Genomic DNA, 16,588 nt, shown 5'->3' with positions numbered 1-16,588 from the left:
GATAAATAAAAAAAACCCAGAAATGATCATTTTTCAACGAGTGCTGATTTATTTTTTTCAAACTAATCCAGGTACAAGCATATTAATGTACCTTTCATTAATGCATAGCTTCAGTGATAAAGATGTTTTTCATGTTTAATTTGCATCACGAGGATAAAATAGAAACCTTTAGATGAATTGCATCAATGAGCCATCGCCCTTTACTACTGCACAGCTTCAACCTACAGTTTGTCCCTGCACTGCGGGCGCCCACAGCTCGTAAATATGTAGCTCGGGTCAAATATAGCGGACACATTTCCCCCAAGAGGGATTTCTGAAGTATAGAGTTTGAAAGTGGTGCATCACACAAGGTATGACACAGACTGCCAAGTTAATAAATAGGTGATGGAAAGTTGCCGAATAAAAATATACTGTATGAGGAAGTGGTAAATCATGTGATGAACAAGATATTTTCAGTATGAAGTGCAGAGATTGAGTGCCTTCAAGATCACAGCAATAAAACCGCTGACATTGGAAGATGGAGCTCGAGCACCAGTCTAGCCCATCCCTCACATGACCCATAACGGCGTCCTTTAGAGAGAAGACATGCAGGTGCACCAGGAGCCTAGGCATGGCCCTGTCCTGAAAAGCCATCAGGCCAAATCATGTCCATTAAAATGATGGCGTGTGTCCACATGTAACATAACTCAGCCGGTGTCCAGCCACACCACAGTATTTATGACTACTGCAGTTTGAAGGCTGATCTTCTCAAGTAGCCTTTTTGGAGGTGAAAGTCAAAGTAAATTCTAAGGCTCTTAGGCTAATCATTTGTTGGCTTCACAAAGGCATCCTGCTCTGCTATATGCCAAATTAATGTTCCTGCTCCGATGTTTCTGAGGTGGTTGCAGAGTTTTGAGTCGAGTCAGTCGTCACAGGGCTCACTGCCATAGAGTGTCCGGCTCCGCAGCCAATGAGAAGAGGTCTGACACCAGAGACGAGCTGCGGCTGAAAGACGTCGCTCTGGGAACCGTCGCCACACATCCCATGTTCGTTCCAGCCCCAGGAGAGGAGACGCCCCCCTGAAAAGGAGAGGGGTCATGGGTCAGTGGAGCTGACAGGAGGAGAGGGGGACAGGGCTGCAGAACTGCACCCTAAAATTAGAAGCCTGAAGAAAAAAGCCTGGGTACAAAAAAGCAGAAGGCATGCAATATCCCACACATGCACACACACACACACACACACACACACACACACACACACACACACACACACACACACACACACACACACACACACACACACACACACACACACACACACACACACACACACACACACACACACACACACACACACACACACACACACACACACACACACACACACACACACACACACACACACACACACACACACACACACACACACACACACACACACACACACACACACACACACACACACACACACACACACACACACACACACACACACACACACACACACTTCTACTTCTCTTTTTGTCCCCAACACTGACACTCAGCCAGCACAAAGCCTCACTGCTCTTCACAGCTGGTGAGCTTGTTGGTGGGTGTGGTCAGGTCTGCATCACAGAGGAGACACGTGCCATGGCAACACAGTTACCTAATAGGCTCCATTGCCATGGCAACAGAAGCGAGCTTGCTTTCTCAAGGGTAACACATCTTCAAGCTTTCCCTGTCCTGCAGTTGTGTCTTTCATGCCTTCTTCTCATTTCTTTCATCGTGGCGTTTCTTTGTCTCTCTGCGTTTTTTAGCTCGTCTCTCAGGGGCTTCAAAGATTTGGATTCTCCATGTGACAAATGCTTTCCTTGACATCTTGCCAGCAATTACTGTCAGTGTGACAATCTACCAGTAATGGCTTGTACATAACAAACAGAAGCCACTGCATCTATTTATAAGTGTACTCCGTATGTCTCCATCTTTGATTAAGGTTGCTCAGTAAACATCCATTAGCTCGTGAGCAAAGTGTGTTGATATGTTTGCTTCACTGGGGGAAAAGCCTTGTTTTGGTGCCGTGCTTAATTCATGGACTCAGTGACTGGAGGAAAACACATTGGTGTTTCCATGGCAACCAAGTGCTGCACAATATTCGGCACAACAAAAGGATTAAAAACAAGACACGAGAGCCAAAAGACATTTCCTTGTAAACAAATCCTGTCTTTTGGTTTTATATTCAACTATTAATAAATCTCACCCCCGAACTAGCGATAGCATCGTAACAATATCTGCAGGGATTACATCATACAACACTTATGAGTTTGAACAGGGTCTGATCTAACATTCATGTTAAGTTCAAAATGTTCACATAACAAACAAATCTTTCCTCAGATTGGATGAGCTGTGGCCTTACTCCCACGTCTGACCACGATGATGAATTTCATACATGAGGAGCACTTGCTCAGGTGAAAATGGGCAAGGGCTGAGCAGGCAACAGATATCATGAGCAGCATGCAATGCTCTCCGTTCCTTTCTGCCTGACCTACATCAGGACCAGAAATAGCAGCACTCAGGTCTCTGCTTCCAATCCTTTTTTGCCATTTCATTGCTCCTGCCGCCACGCTCCAGACAGGAGGAGAGCCCGGCACAGAGGAGGTTCACAGGAGCTCTGCTTTCTCATCACATCACTGAACTTTTGAACGCACAGAGCAATGCTTTGTAAGAACTGCCATAATGACTGACACTCAGCATTAAGAATTTCCAATTAACTCTTCTAATTGGTCCAAATATTTCAAGTGTGGCTTTGACTGCAGCAATACCAACGATGTCAGGAGTTTCCTCTTAAATGGAACTCAGTGCCTGTGTTTTTGTGTTCATCTGCAGTACTTATACTCAGGCTGATGTAAAAAAGTGGGTCAGTGTTTAACATTTTATGGAAAAAAGATTTTACTTCCAAAATATTTTTGGCGATTGTCGCTGACTATGGAAAAGCGGGAGACTTTGGGCAACCCTGTAAAGCACGCAAACAAATTTAATCTATTTTTAAATTGGAAGAGGAAGCCCAATATACATCTGTGTTTGTTTAGTATTATTTAAGTGATTTGAGCAGCTGCGATGTCTATGTTATGTTCTTATGTAGACAAAGGGAGATCGCTCTCCAAACACTCTGGAACTGGAAAAACATGCCTATAAATGTTTGCAGGGAATTCAGCTCTTTTGCAGGCCTGTGCGGGTAATTGCCTCTGTCAATGATACCCATCTATCCAAGCTGTAATTACTTCCTGATGCAAAGGCCACAGAGCAATGAGCTGAACTCAGAAATCCTCCGCAGCATTAGCAGAAGGATTAATATTGCACATATGTCTAACTGTAAAGAAGACAGTTCCCTACTCAGCCTTTGAGCAAATAATTATTCCCTACTCTTTTATTTAGTAGGAGTCAGAGTCATGTAAGGACAAAAGTGGAGTGTCTTGTGTAAGGCACTTGCACATCCTGAAAACAATACTGTATGTTTAAAAAATTCTGCTTTACTTCCTCACAGTGATGCCCTCATTTATTTTTCGAGTACAGTTGTCATGTTTATTCTTATATTGTTTCTAGCAAGATGACACAGGAAAATAGAGCACATTTTGAAAAGAACATACAAAAGAAAAAGGGAAAGAAACGCCAATAAATCGTGTGGATATTTCTTTTTGAAACACTCACCTAAAATGGCAAGGTTATGTTCAGATCCACACGCAATCTGTGGAGAAAAATATTTTAATTGTATAAAATGTGAGATAAAAGCAGACAATGTTACAATTGTTATATTCACAAAATACTTTACCACCATGGATACTGAGATGCTTTGTAACCAAATGTTATCCAAAACTGAAATAAAATTCCATGTTTAAACAAAAAAGTAGACTTCCAACTTGTATTCAGAACTGCATGGAAACGCAAATTACATGGGTAAAAAAAGATTCTGTAAATAAAAGCCCCACACAGCATTCTCAGAGAGCAGGGTAGAAACTATGACAGAAAACCTGGATCATTCATAAAAGCTAGAATAAAATGCACAAGTAATGCAACGGTCTTCAAGGCATTTATTCCAGTCCTTCTTAAGAGCACATTATTAAATGATGATCCTGAGAGTGCGCTCTGTAGATTCCAGTTTAGATAGATATAACGTAGTTACTAGCAATAAAAGGTCACTGAATTGAGTATATATCATTGCTAATGCAGTTTAAAGCTGCTATGATGAAGCAATGTCTTTGATCAAGCATAAAGCTGTAGCAAGCCATACATTAAAACAAATCCATTGAGTCCTGGACCCCTGACAGGTTTTAATTTGTAACTCCAATAATGTTCATAGGCTTCATTAAAATGTGAAAGTTGAATAAATATTGACTCAGTGGGTGTGTATAGACGGTGTTATGAGGACCAACACTGTACGCTGGACTGAAAGATTCATAATCCCAGCGGCTAATCCATCTTGCCTTTAGCTTTACACGCAAGGTGACTGCGCCTCAACATCGCCTGTGCTGCTGCATCATGTGTGCATTGGAGAAATGATCCAGAGCTGCTCCCTGATATCCACTTAGGAAGTAGGAAACAATCTCCTACAATATAGCTGCCATTTAGGCTTCAGTTAAACTGCTGCAATCCCAAGATGCTTTCATATAATTGCCCTCGTGGGAGAAGAGATCTCCGCCTTCCCTAAATGTAAGTGGTACTCTGAAAATATGTGTGTGTGCTTTACACAATAGATGTAGAGATGCAAAACATTAAGAAGCTTTTCTCAGTGGGCTTGGCTCCCATTCAGTCAGACTGTTTTTCAACTAAAAACAACCCTCAGCTTTGTTGGTGGGTCTCTGTTGCCCCCTGCTGGACGGAATCACTTATTTTATACACCACACGTGTGATGGCAACAACAATAGGATCCAATACAGTGGCCCTTTCTCATTTCATCAAATCCCCCTCCTCGACTCCTCGACCCTCCGGTAGTGACCCGGAAATGAATTTCAGCGCGCCATGTTGAAGGACATCTCATTTCTCTAAATACACTTCGAGGACCGAAGATCGAGCGTCGAGGAGGCTCTCTGGAGGAGCTATAACCGAGGATACACTGATGGGTCCTCCACGGTCCTCCGCGGCTGCTTCGTGGATGCATTTCCGGCAACAGAGATGTTTCAAAGACTCGTGACGCACGGCCGGACTTATCTCAGCCAATGACAGCTCTGCATGCATCCCCTGGATATTATTTTATTAACTGCTTTCATCGCGACGCGATGTTTACAGTGAGAACAGCTGTGAGGTCCGTGCAGAAAGCAGAACAGTGTGTATAATATATATCACTCAGTAGAACATGCCTACTATTTTTGCTTTAGTTTAGTAGATATCTACAAACAAAGAGTCAATATTTTTCTAAAACCATTTAGTGCTTCACAATAAAATACACCACGGCTGTAGCCTGTTTTAGGAGCTGGATATGCGTGTTTGTGGTGTAGGTGTGTGTGGTACAGTGTGTGCATAGATGCAGGGGACAGACAGGTGTCAGTTGGTTTGGTGTCCTCTGCTTACTTTTAATACTTGTAAATAAAACTTTTGTCCCGTAATTTATTTTCCACATTGTAGCGACCAGAGAGGGGGGGGATATATCCAGTCTCTGATAGTGTTACGTTATTATGAGAGTGCTCTGCTTGATTCTGAAATTGTATATAATATACATATGTGTGTGTGTGTGTGTGTGTGCGCGTGTGTGTGCGCGTGTGTGTGTCCCCGCATCTGTAGCCATTATTGTCTCATTATACCGCACTGTGAATGAATCAAAGTAAATATATAAGTCGTCATGAACACATCTGTCCATCAGACAGAGGGCTGCTGTGCCTCCTGTCATCATTAATGGACGTCTCTTTAAAATGACCACTAAGAGGAGAGGAGTTCTCATTTCTCTAACCGCCTGCTGCTTCCCCTCCTCTCTCCTCGGTTCCCCTCCTCGGCTCCTCCGCTCGCATCTCCTGTGGGCGGGACTAAGTGTCGAGGAGGGGAGTCGAGGAGGGGAGTTCGAGAAATGAGAAAGGGCCAGTATATCTTCAAACCTAATAAGAATAAACATATGCAGGTGAAATAATTATTAAGATATTTATTTCTTAAGTAAATGTATAAATACCACCATTTAAAAAAGACTATGTTCCCAGTTAGAGCCCTCCATTGAAAGAACTAGTATACGTGTATGGGATAAATGTTTAGATAACCGTAAGCCTACTCATACCCACATTTTTATGTTACAATATTTGGTTATTATTGTTATTGATGCAAGCAGCATTTCAATGATGTAACAGACAGAAGTAACTTTACTCATTTGATATACCACTAGGGGGCTTAATTAGCTTTATAACAGTGGGTTTTATTTTATAGGATCACTCTTGTTTTTTTCATTATTAACCTGAAAAGTATTTTAAGCTGTCACATAAATGAGTAAAAAGTATAATATTGCCAAATATAAAGCATCGGAAACTTTAAATACTTAAGTGCAATATTAGTTCTTAAGGGTAAGAACTCGACTAAAGTATTCAAGTCACACCGCTGTATGTTGTACATATGCCTTAAGGTGACTTGTGCCCCTTTCACACCAGCGCCTTTTCAGCTCCGGCTCGGAGCTAAAGCCTGAAAAGCGCTGGGTTTTCCAGTTCACACCGGAGCTGCGCCGGCTCTTAGCTCCGGAATCCGCTTCATTTCCAGCTCCAAAAAATTGTCGGTCCAGAGGCAAGAGCTTTGGAGCTAAGAGGTGACGTCGCTTACGTCTCTCTTACGTCGAGGCGTGCAGGAAACTAAACCCACCTCCCATGGGTCGACTGTTATGCCTGCCTACAAGCAGTAGTGCCTATAAACACACTTTATAAAGTCAGGCAACACTAACCAGGCTTCGTGTGATTCTGTTTATTTGTACCTTACTTTGACCATCCGTTCACTGTTATCGATCATTGTGGAGAGAGGCAGACGTGTCGTTTTGTATTATTGCAGCTATCGGATGCAAGTAGTCAGTTTAGCTTCGGTTGCTATGCTAACATCACCCGTTTTATACCAGAGAAACTTTCATAACAGCGTTGTGATACCAAACAGTGTCAATTCAGACTGACACACATTCACTTAGGCTAAGGGGACTGGGGATATGCATCAGCTGCTTGTGTGAGTCGGACAGTGAATACTTTAGAGCGGCTGCTGCAGTGTGAGCTAACCGGGAGCTAACGGGAGAATAAACTCCTGTGGAAGAGCTGCACTGCAGCGGTCGGTAAATGCTGCAGAAACACATTAATAAACAATTAACCACGGCACTCTGGAGAAAAGTATAAGGTTGGAGAAGTCGTTATTCAATTTATTCTGGCTTCGTGTGATTAAAATCAACACGATCATCGACCCGACGCAGTTGTTGTTGTTGTTGTTGTTGTTGTGAGCTGCCGTAATGGCTGCCGTTGGGGGGCAAATCAGCGATGTAAACGGTGACGTCATGACGCAGCAAGGGCAGCTCTGGGGCGCCAGTGGGCGGTGTGCACAGAGCGGGAGCTGAAAAGGGAAACCGGAGCTGAACCAGAAAAGCTCCCGCTCGGAGCTAGAAACTGAAAAGCGCTGGTGTGAAAGCCGCATCAGAGGTGACAAATAGTGATAAATTGTACCTGTGTTGCTCCACAGAGGACTTTAACCTCTGCAGGGAGGCTCACCACAGTGTTCCCACTTCCTGCTGAAGGACCAGTCATCTGCCGCTCTGCGTGATGACAGGTTTGTCTGCCCAGCTGTCCATAATCTCCTCTGCCCCATGTGTACACTCTCCTGCTCTCTGAAATAAATAGGGACATTGTTCAGATATGGCAACTGTCCGTTAAATCTCAATAAAAACCTGTGAACATTGAAAACATAATATCTGTTATTGTGTTTAACCTGTTTGAGCAACAATGTGTGTCCAGCCGCTACACACGAGGACAACTTTCTCTCCACCCAGCAGGAAGCGCTTCACCAGAGTGGGAGAGGACAGGAAGGGCTCGGTGGAGGTCAGCTGGCCATGCTTGTTGCTTCCCCACAGAAACAAATCTCCGTCTTCTGCACAGACACGACAGGAGAAATATCATTCTTCCTCAGCAGAAGCAGCCACAGAAAGGCAGTAATTGAGTGTTGCCGTTCAACTAATTACAGACAGACATGATGTCTGACCATGAAGTTGAGGACAACATGCTCGTAGAACCTGGAACTCTGAATGCTCCCTCTGAGGAAGAACAGCACAAAATGCTTTACATATCTGCTTTTAAATTATAGCCTTGCTTCTGTCCAGAAAGTACAATTATACACTTCCAATGCATCAATCAAACGTTTTCCCTGCTGGAAGAGCTACAGAGAACCCTTTCAAACTTAACTTGAACTGTGCAGTTTCCTTTTGTCTTTGGTAAAAAATGTATTGCTGCCTTCATTGCCTAACTGCCTAATGCCTACAATCAAAATCACAATGCAAATCAAGCCTTTATTTGTATACCTCGACATGCTAAATAAAGTTTGTTTCTTGTCTGTGTTAACAATCTTCGGCAAGTTGGGAGGGTACAAACTTCCTTCCTGCAATTTCCCAGGTAATATAAATGTCATTCTCCATAACAGGTTTGTACATAGGCTAATTACATTTCTGGTGTCATACCTGTGAGGCACACACAGTGCGCTAAGCCAGCAGTTACCATGTTTACATTCTTCTGATCCAGACCTGCAACAGACACATTTATCGATCATCACTGAAATACATAAAAACTTTCCTTTCATCAACTATTTCTATTCAGTAGACCACTTACCTGGTACCAGAGAGGGCACCGTAGAGCTGAGGTGGGGGGGGACAGGCCGGGGACTGAGTGCTCTCTTAGCGTGACTGCAGAGGCCAGTTCCCCACTGATATACACAGCCTGAGACTGAGGGTTGAACAGAACATTAGGATGTGTGGATTGACTGCTTAATGAAAAACACTGATGATGTTTTGGTGCCAGCTTACCTGTAACAGCTAATGAATGTCTGAGTCCTGCTGCTACACTCACTACTGGATCCTTCAGACTCTGAAAGCACACAGCACAGCAACATCTGCTTAGTAACTGATCATAAGGTTAAGTAAGTCTGTAGCAATTTGAGCTAATTTAGGATTGATTAAATAAAAGGTATGGCAAAAAAAGTGGTAATATTGTGATTTAAATATTTAAAATATATACTGCTCATATGCTCACCTCAACAACCAGTAGATCTGCAGAGTGTGATACAGCTTTTCCAACACCTAGTTGTCCAAATGCATTGGAGCCACATGCCAACACTCGACCAGAATCTGTCAGTTTGACCAAAATAAAGAATATCTTTATAAATAAAAAGTACAGAAATATTCAATATTTTTGGATGGGTGGTTTTAGGTTTTGCCTTTCATACCCATATTTAACCTCACCCTGCTATGGATTCTGGGTAACTCCCTGAAGTGGTGCCTGAGGGGTGAAGCTAGTGTGCATGAGAGCCCTCCAGCTATTGCTGCTTTTAGGACAAACCTGATCACTTGGAATGTGAGTCTCATGCTGTATTTAAGTCGTGTGTGTGTGTGTGTGTGTGTGTGTGTGTGTGTGTGTGTGTGTGTGTGTGTGTGTGTGTGTGTGTGTGTGTGTGTGTGTGTGTGTGTGTGTGTGTGTGTGTGTGTGTGTGTGTGTGTGTGTGTGTGTGTGTGTGTGTGTGTGTGTTTTTAGACAACTAAACACAGTTGCATGGTTGCAATGTGTTGCAATGTCTGTTGTGTGAGGGTTGAAAAAAACATACACAGAATATATTACCCTCCAAACCTAAAATGTGGGTTGCATTAACTTGAAAGGTGGAAATAGCTGACATGAAAGTCTGTATGTTGTGCTTTTTCAGGCATGTCCTTGTAAAAAAATGACCTAATTATAATTTCAACCTGTATGTTAACATGAATGGTGTTTACAGTGAGATATTGGTTATCAGAGTAACCTACTTATGAAATGAATGCAGCATGATGAGTTTTTTATGGTCTGTGAGAACTGTTCCTGACCTTGTTCCCCCTTACTGCCCTCTACTGTAACCTACTTGCATTACATTTTTTAATATCAAATTGTCACCTAATTGCATTATTGTAAATATCCAACCGTTCATTTTACCAACTGATTATGCTATTGCAAATGATCAAAGAAATGAGATTTATTTTATATTTCTCTCGGTCCCCTCTTATATAATTCAGCATGAGACTCACTCATATAAGGCTGCTCTGATATCTAGATGTTTAACTTGGGTAATGCCTAATGTTTTTTCATGAAACTTATATGGCCCTTACCTACGGAAGGGGATTAGGGCCACATGAAAAGAAAATCAGAATTCTGAGAAAAAAGTCAGAATTATAAGATAATTTTTTTGTGGCCCTAATCCTCTTCCGTACTTACCCTTATGGCACAAGTAAGAGATCAACACATACTTAAATAAAAAAAGTTCTCACCAGTAAGACAAATTGTAAATTCCCAACCACAGGCTACTTTTGAGACCCTCTGAGTCAAGCTGGGGCAGATTTGCAGAGCTGTGATGTCTGCAATGTGGCCAAGTCCCAGCTGGCCTCTGTTATTCTGTCCGCACACAAACACCTCTCCATTCTCTGTTCAACACAAAAACACACAGAATATATTGCATATTCTTCTCTGTTAAAGTAGCATACCTATGGGAATCTCTACCAACTGATCTGAAAATGAAGCACAAATGTAATGTTTTCATGTCTGAAAGAGAAACAACATTACCCTCTCTAGACCTCCCTGTACTATTTCTTTGTTTTTTTAAAGCCTCCTGTGAACAGGTGTTGGAAATTAACCTTGGCTACAAATACCTACAGTATATCACTGATATTATATCACACTTAATGTCATTTCATGGCCTAACATGATCTCAGTAGGGCAGTTTCAGTCAGTTTGCTCGGTACTTTAAGTGTATTTGAAGCAAATACTTTTCTACTTTTACTTGAGTAACATTTTGATTGTAGGAATTGTACTTGTAACAGAGTATTCCTACACTGGCAGTTATAGTTTTACTTAAGAACCAGATCTGAGTACTTCTTCCACCTCTGCTCAACACAACACATGTTTCAGTCTTGCAAGTAAGTAACAGCACAGTTGAGGAGCAAACGATCAAATACCGGTGATAACCACGGAGTGTCCCCCGCCGCCGGTGAGAGTCCGTACTGCCTTGTGTTGTAGAGCAGTGATGTCGGAGAACCGGGGCTCCGGCTGGTCGTCCACATGTCCCTGTCCCAGCTGGCCGTAGCTGTTGGCTCCCTGCCCGACACCACATTATGATAACCGTGTCAATATGACCAATAATACTCCTGCCTTAACGTTAACGGAATCTTAACGGCTATTCCTTGTCACTACTCTTGTACGTTAGAGCTAGTTTGCTAACTGTTTACCTAACGTTAGCAAAAGTGCTACGTTAAAGTCCCACAATTTAGTGTCACTGTGTCGTTGGTGAGTATTTTAGATACATCAAATATACGTTGAATCAAACAAACCTTTAACGGTGAAGTTAAATGACTTACCCAAGAGTGTAAACAAAACTCGGTACTCGAACTCGTTTCCATGGAGAAATACCGTATACTGCACGATTTGCGACACTGTCGTGAACAGCTGCAGATAGAGGTTTCTCATTTTTTCCCCTTCTCATTTCATAGTAAATAATAAAGACAATTTATATCTTACAATGACGTTTAACATATCAAAAGAGAACAGATAATAAAATACATATTTATGGCTAAAATTGAATGAATGTTGCACCTACATTTTAACTTGCTTAATTGTATGTCTTATCTCTCATGTTGCTTTAACTTGCATGGTTTTCTTTTTAAAAATACTTATTTTATCAGCATTTTTCAACAGTGAGACTAAAGTATTACCTGGAAACCTGGACATAGATCACCAATCTTATTTTTTTATTTTGAATAGAAACTCCCCTTTGAATAGAAGACCCTTGCGACAATGGGTTTTTTCAACATTTAATTAAGATTACACAAACTATAACCTGAACTATTGTCATCACTATCAGGGTCCTCACTGCGATTCTGCATCTCAATGATGATCATCAGCCATCATTATCCATAACATAACCACCAATATGAGGACATTGAAAAGTACCAAGTCAAAAGGTAACAAACCATTTCACACGCTGAAGACACGATGCACATATAATTTATTTATTTGTCTCAATACATATCCCACTTATAATGTCTATATTTCTTTACAGTACAAAAATAATGTTTTGATTTCAGGAGTACTACAATATAATCACTTTAAGAGGAGGTATTTCAAATCATCACTGTATAATTAAATAGGTTTTGGAACAAGGGACAAGTCTGTCGTAATCGATCAAGAAAACATTCTTATAACACCAGGTACATTTTATAATTTCCCTCAACAGCAGACAAATGGAAACATGATAGACACTTCAAAAGAATACAAACATGGTACATGTTATTCAAATCACTGAAGTGAGGAAGATGAAATGTTAAATGTGAAAGAAGTACAACAAAATTCACATGATATTATACAACAGCAGAGTTAACAATTGGATGAGGAAACCACATATGGGGAGTTCAGGCAGTCAACTCGAGCACTTATGCTGCATTCATACATAACGCCCCTTGCCACTCTACAACCAACCAAACAGAGTCTCCTTAATATGCCGCTCTATTTAACCTGCCAGATATCTTTCTATGCATTGCTCGCTGCTGCTTGCCTGCCCCACCACTCCAGCTTCCACCTGTAGGCTCTGGGGGTTAGTTATTTAATCATCACTCATCATGCTATGAATATCTGTGGAGTGATACCCGAGCCTAGACGCCAAACTCAACTATGCTGCTTCTAATAAACATGTTAAAGAAACACATGAGTTGTCTGACTGACCTGCATTTATCACAGCTGGGGATGTTTTAAAAGGTTGTGTTGCCTGTTTGCAATACAGAAGCAGTTGTTGAGCTATTTAAAACCGAAGCAAAACAATTTCTCAGGTTAAGCAGATCTTTGGGTTTGTGCAATTTACTGATTTCAGCAGCCAAACATACCTAATGTGTGTCTGTAAATTGTATAAGCCATATACCATGCAGTGAGGACAGCAGAGCGTATTGCCAAAAGCAGTGCACATTCATTGTACTGAGGAAAGTCGATACCACAGAAGTATCTCTACAGCAGTGCTTGGGGCGGGGACACGGTGAGCGTTGATGGACTGTAGGTCATACACTTTAAAATATGTGCAGTCAGACTCCCAGCTGCTTGTTCAGCCGGCTGAGGGCATCACCGACGATGTCAAGCTCGTGTCGAAGCTCCTCCACCACGCTGTTGATGCTGGGAGTGTCCTTCAGCACATCCACACTCTGGGTGTAAGGGTTGTATCGGACTGTGAAGGGACGCTTGATGGTCTTGGCAAACTCCCTAAAAAAAACAAACATCATCCATGTAAAGATATGAGGGAGATATTTTATAATGTACATCTATCCGTGTAAGATACATCATTATGTACTGTATATCTTACTGAGAAACCAAGCTCACCTCATCTTGACTTTGGCCTCCTCAAAGCTGTCTGACACAAAGTACACATCCTGAAATGTTGTGATGATGCATTCTTGTTTGGATGTAACTTTGGGGTCAAAAGGCATTATCCTTGCCTTGCCTGAAAGTGCATGCTGTAAAAGAAAAACAGTGTTGGTATTGCAACCATTGTACCATTTCCATTGTTTCTCAACGGTTGTGTGTATTTCATTTTATAATTTTTACAACAAGAATATATCACGCAGTTACGCAAAATACGAAAATATAAAATATTATAACCCCTTTATCACGATATCGTATTGTTAGATTATTGCCGAAACACAACTCTAGCTTCAGCTCACTGATAGATGACAGCAGTCCTGCTCCATATGCTCGCAGCTGCCCTTCTTGTTTGCATAGGCCAAACTCCACCGTAAAGAAATAGCACTGTAACATAAGAGTGGAGAAAACAGAAACAGATATGACAATTATATTAGATTATACATTTGTGAATAGGAAATTGAATTTGAATTGACCAGTGTCACTCACTGTGGCCAGCTTCTGAACGGAGTCATCTGAGGCCCCGAGGGAAGCGAGACCGATCTCCTGAGAGAACTGGGCGAAGCTGGGCTCTGCCAGCAGCGGGACGTGACCCAGCAGCTCATGGCATGTGTCCCTTAAACATTAAGACAAACTATTAGGACCAAAGGCTTTTATAAACATTGACATCCCTTATTTTAGAATATAGTACTGTATGTTACTCACGGCTCTGGGGTGTATAAGGGGTCAGAGCTGTGCCGCACATACTGGGTACAGTGGAAAACGCGGAAGGCCAAACCAGCGAGGAAGTCACGAGGGGACAGATAACCAGCCACAGGCCTGATGGTGAATCCAGTGCGCTCTGAGAAGATGACACAGACGAGTGAGTGACTACATTTGAGCTGCGACGATTAGTGGATTGATTGATTGATACAAATTACATTTTAAATTATTTTAAGCAACACTTAAAAAACGTACCCTTGAGGAAGCGTGACACATCTTCCAGTTGAGGAATGTTGTCCTCTCTAAATTCACAGTATTTGGACAACAGTGGCAGGTTCTTCAGGTATTCCCGGCAGGCATGGGTGGGGTACAACTTGTTGAGCTCCCTGTACACAACTCCCCACGTCTTCACTTCTTCCTCTGTGAACTCAATCCGAGGAATGGGATCCCCACTGCCACAATAGAGAATAATTCTATGAGTATCAAGTAAGAACTTCACAGATGTTCACAATAACCATTAGGATATACAAGATATACTCACTGTTTGTAGGCCATGGCGAGATCAGCAAAGTACTTTCGCCTTTTCCGGTAAACATTGTCCTTAAAACCCTGTTGCGGAGAGACATAGATGGATAAGAGAATGCTGCAAATGTAAGAAGTTTGCATTTTTTAAATTGAACCAGTTATCTGAATTGTGCTGACATACCGGATGATCCGCATCCAACTCAGAACCGTACATCAGGACACGGTTTGCACACTTGTCCAAATCCGAAATCTTCTTTGGAAACCAAGGTACGTTAGACATATCTGAAAAAAGAGGGAGAATAAAAATGTATCATTTTGCAGATAGTACAGCCTAATGTAACATATTTGTAGTACAGTATATTTGGGATTTCATTTACCTTCCTCTTCTATACAGGAATTATCTGGAGGATCCATATCAAACACGTTCACATGGCTACTAAGCAGCTGGATTATTTCATTCAGTTGTTCGTGGTCGCTGTCGCAGTCTACAAAGATTTCAAACTCAGAGTTGCGTCTTTTGGATTTTCTGGACTCTATGTGTACAAGGTTGACATGGTTTTCCTGCAAGAAACATGGACAATCATTTTCGAGTTATCTACATATACCGTATATTACACTGTACACCAAATAAATGTATACATTCTTAAATTCACAGGAAGGAACTGGAAACAACTTTGTCCACACCTGGAAGAGTTTGAGCGCCTTTACTAGTCCTCCCACTTCATTCTTGAGGGAAAAGATGATTGTAGCTCTCCCTTTCTCTGATGTATTCTTATTTTCAGTGTTTTCTTCAATTTTTGTGAAGGTGGATTTGTTTATCTGAAAAAAAATAATTAAATACTTAGATTTCCATTTGAGTACCCGCAAGAGATCATCCTCATTTAACAACCAAAATTGGTCATCTGATAATTAACAGTTCTTTTTTGTGCATATGTACACCCACAAATGTATATGGACAAAATGTAACATTCTCCCCTGCTGCATAGTTTTGTTAACCCTTCATCAGTACAATTAAAGAGAAGTACACTGTTGCCTTATTTGGTTTTTACCTTACTTAATTGCAATGTGAAATAATTATAACACAGAATACATGAATCCATAACTTCAAATTAGTTAAGAGCATCTATAGCCAGCCAAAACATAAAATATGAACATCTTAAAGGACATGCAACACCCACAACAGGTAGCCTGTATTAAGTAGGGATCCCTACAGAGAACTGCTGCACAAGCAGGGTGCGAACTGGAGGGGAGCAGGGGGAGCTATAGCTCCCCTAGTGGTGACATGAGCTCCCCTGGGAACATGGTTTGTGAAATTTGGAGATGGGTCTGTCTGCAGACCGCAGCAAGGAGGCGTTTCCTATAGGGGCGTTTCCTATAGGGGCGTTTCCTAACTTTTTTTATCCAGCTGCTTTTATAAATCCTCGCAGAAGAAGTCATTGTTCTAGTGATGGGAATTCCGGCTCTTCTTGCTGAGCCGGATCATTTGGCTCACCAAGAAGAGCCGGCTCTTTCGGCTCCCAAAGGGCTCTTCAGTTTACCACATATTATACCTTTTAATTCAATCAAATGTAGCCCTGTTTTGACTAATTATGTATATGTGTACACATATATCACTTAAATTATTCAAGACATCCTTTGTACTAAAGTATTCAAAAGTAAAAATTACATGTTTAATATAAATTATTTGCTGTGGCCAATTGTTTTCATTGCATTTACAGACCCGTGTAACTCTCTGATACCACCCAATTAATGCATTGACTTGCTTGTAGAACCACGCTACACAAAACAGATAGCAAC

General features: G+C 41.6%; 2 protein-coding genes across 3 annotated transcripts; both read right to left on the bottom strand.

Annotated features, from left to right (window-relative positions):
* Window positions 1-26: 26 nt before the first annotated feature.
* sergef (secretion regulating guanine nucleotide exchange factor) lies at window positions 27-11,586 on the bottom strand. 2 transcript variants are annotated; one of them, XR_004552268.2, is made up of 12 exons: window positions 11,524-11,586; window positions 11,125-11,263; window positions 10,441-10,593; window positions 9,185-9,279; window positions 8,959-9,019; window positions 8,765-8,878; window positions 8,617-8,679; window positions 7,875-8,033; window positions 7,613-7,773; window positions 3,663-3,699; window positions 1,486-1,582; window positions 974-1,058 (listed from the first exon to the last, which is right to left on the bottom strand). XR_004552268.2 is itself a non-coding variant. In XM_034084658.2 (11 exons), the coding sequence occupies exons 1-11, from the start codon at window positions 11,563-11,565 to the stop codon at window positions 850-852; spliced, it is 1,233 nt and encodes a 410-aa protein (XP_033940549.1). In that variant the 5' UTR covers window positions 11,566-11,586; the 3' UTR covers window positions 27-849. The 2 variants fall into 2 exon arrangements, 1 of the variants encoding a protein (XP_033940549.1); XM_034084658.2 differs by lacking the exon at window positions 1,486-1,582 and having other exon boundaries at window positions 27-1,058.
* Window positions 11,587-12,036: 450 nt separating this feature from the next.
* On the bottom strand, window positions 12,037-15,289 carry tph1a (tryptophan hydroxylase 1 (tryptophan 5-monooxygenase) a). Its single transcript, XM_071203538.1, has 9 exons — window positions 15,169-15,289; window positions 14,973-15,073; window positions 14,808-14,875; window positions 14,522-14,718; window positions 14,270-14,405; window positions 14,054-14,180; window positions 13,858-13,951; window positions 13,526-13,661; window positions 12,037-13,408 (listed from the first exon to the last, which is right to left on the bottom strand). The coding sequence occupies exons 1-9, from the start codon at window positions 15,203-15,205 to the stop codon at window positions 13,234-13,236; spliced, it is 1,071 nt and encodes a 356-aa protein (XP_071059639.1). The 5' UTR covers window positions 15,206-15,289; the 3' UTR covers window positions 12,037-13,233.
* Between the last annotated feature and the right edge of the window lie 1,299 nt (window positions 15,290-16,588).

Source organism: Pseudochaenichthys georgianus, chromosome 6 (assembly GCF_902827115.2).
Source record: "Pseudochaenichthys georgianus chromosome 6, fPseGeo1.2, whole genome shotgun sequence".
Lineage (NCBI taxonomy): Eukaryota > Metazoa > Chordata > Actinopteri > Perciformes > Channichthyidae > Pseudochaenichthys > Pseudochaenichthys georgianus.
This window is presented reverse-complemented; position numbering and strand designations above follow the sequence as displayed.

Excerpts from the sequence above, each read along its gene's own strand:
- tph1a (XM_071203538.1), bottom strand. The coding sequence starts at position 15,205 with ATGGATCCTCCAGATAATTCCTGTATAGAAGAGGAAG. Across the intron at positions 15,074-15,168 it reads TTCCTGTATAGAAGAGGAAG|ATATGTCTAACGTACCTTGG; the intron begins GTAAATGAAATC and ends CTCTTTTTTCAG. Across the intron at positions 13,409-13,525 it reads GAGGCCAAAGTCAAGATGAG|GGAGTTTGCCAAGACCATCA; the intron begins GTGAGCTTGGTT and ends TGTTTTTTTTAG.
- sergef (XM_034084658.2), bottom strand. The coding sequence starts at position 11,565 with ATGGAAACGAGTTCGAGTACCGAGTTTTGTTTACACTCTTGG. Across the intron at positions 11,264-11,523 it reads AGTTTTGTTTACACTCTTGG|GGAGCCAACAGCTACGGCCA; the intron begins GTAAGTCATTTA and ends GGTGTCGGGCAG. Across the intron at positions 8,034-8,616 it reads GCACTGTGTGTGCCTCACAG|AAGACGGAGATTTGTTTCTG; the intron begins GTATGACACCAG and ends GTGTCTGTGCAG.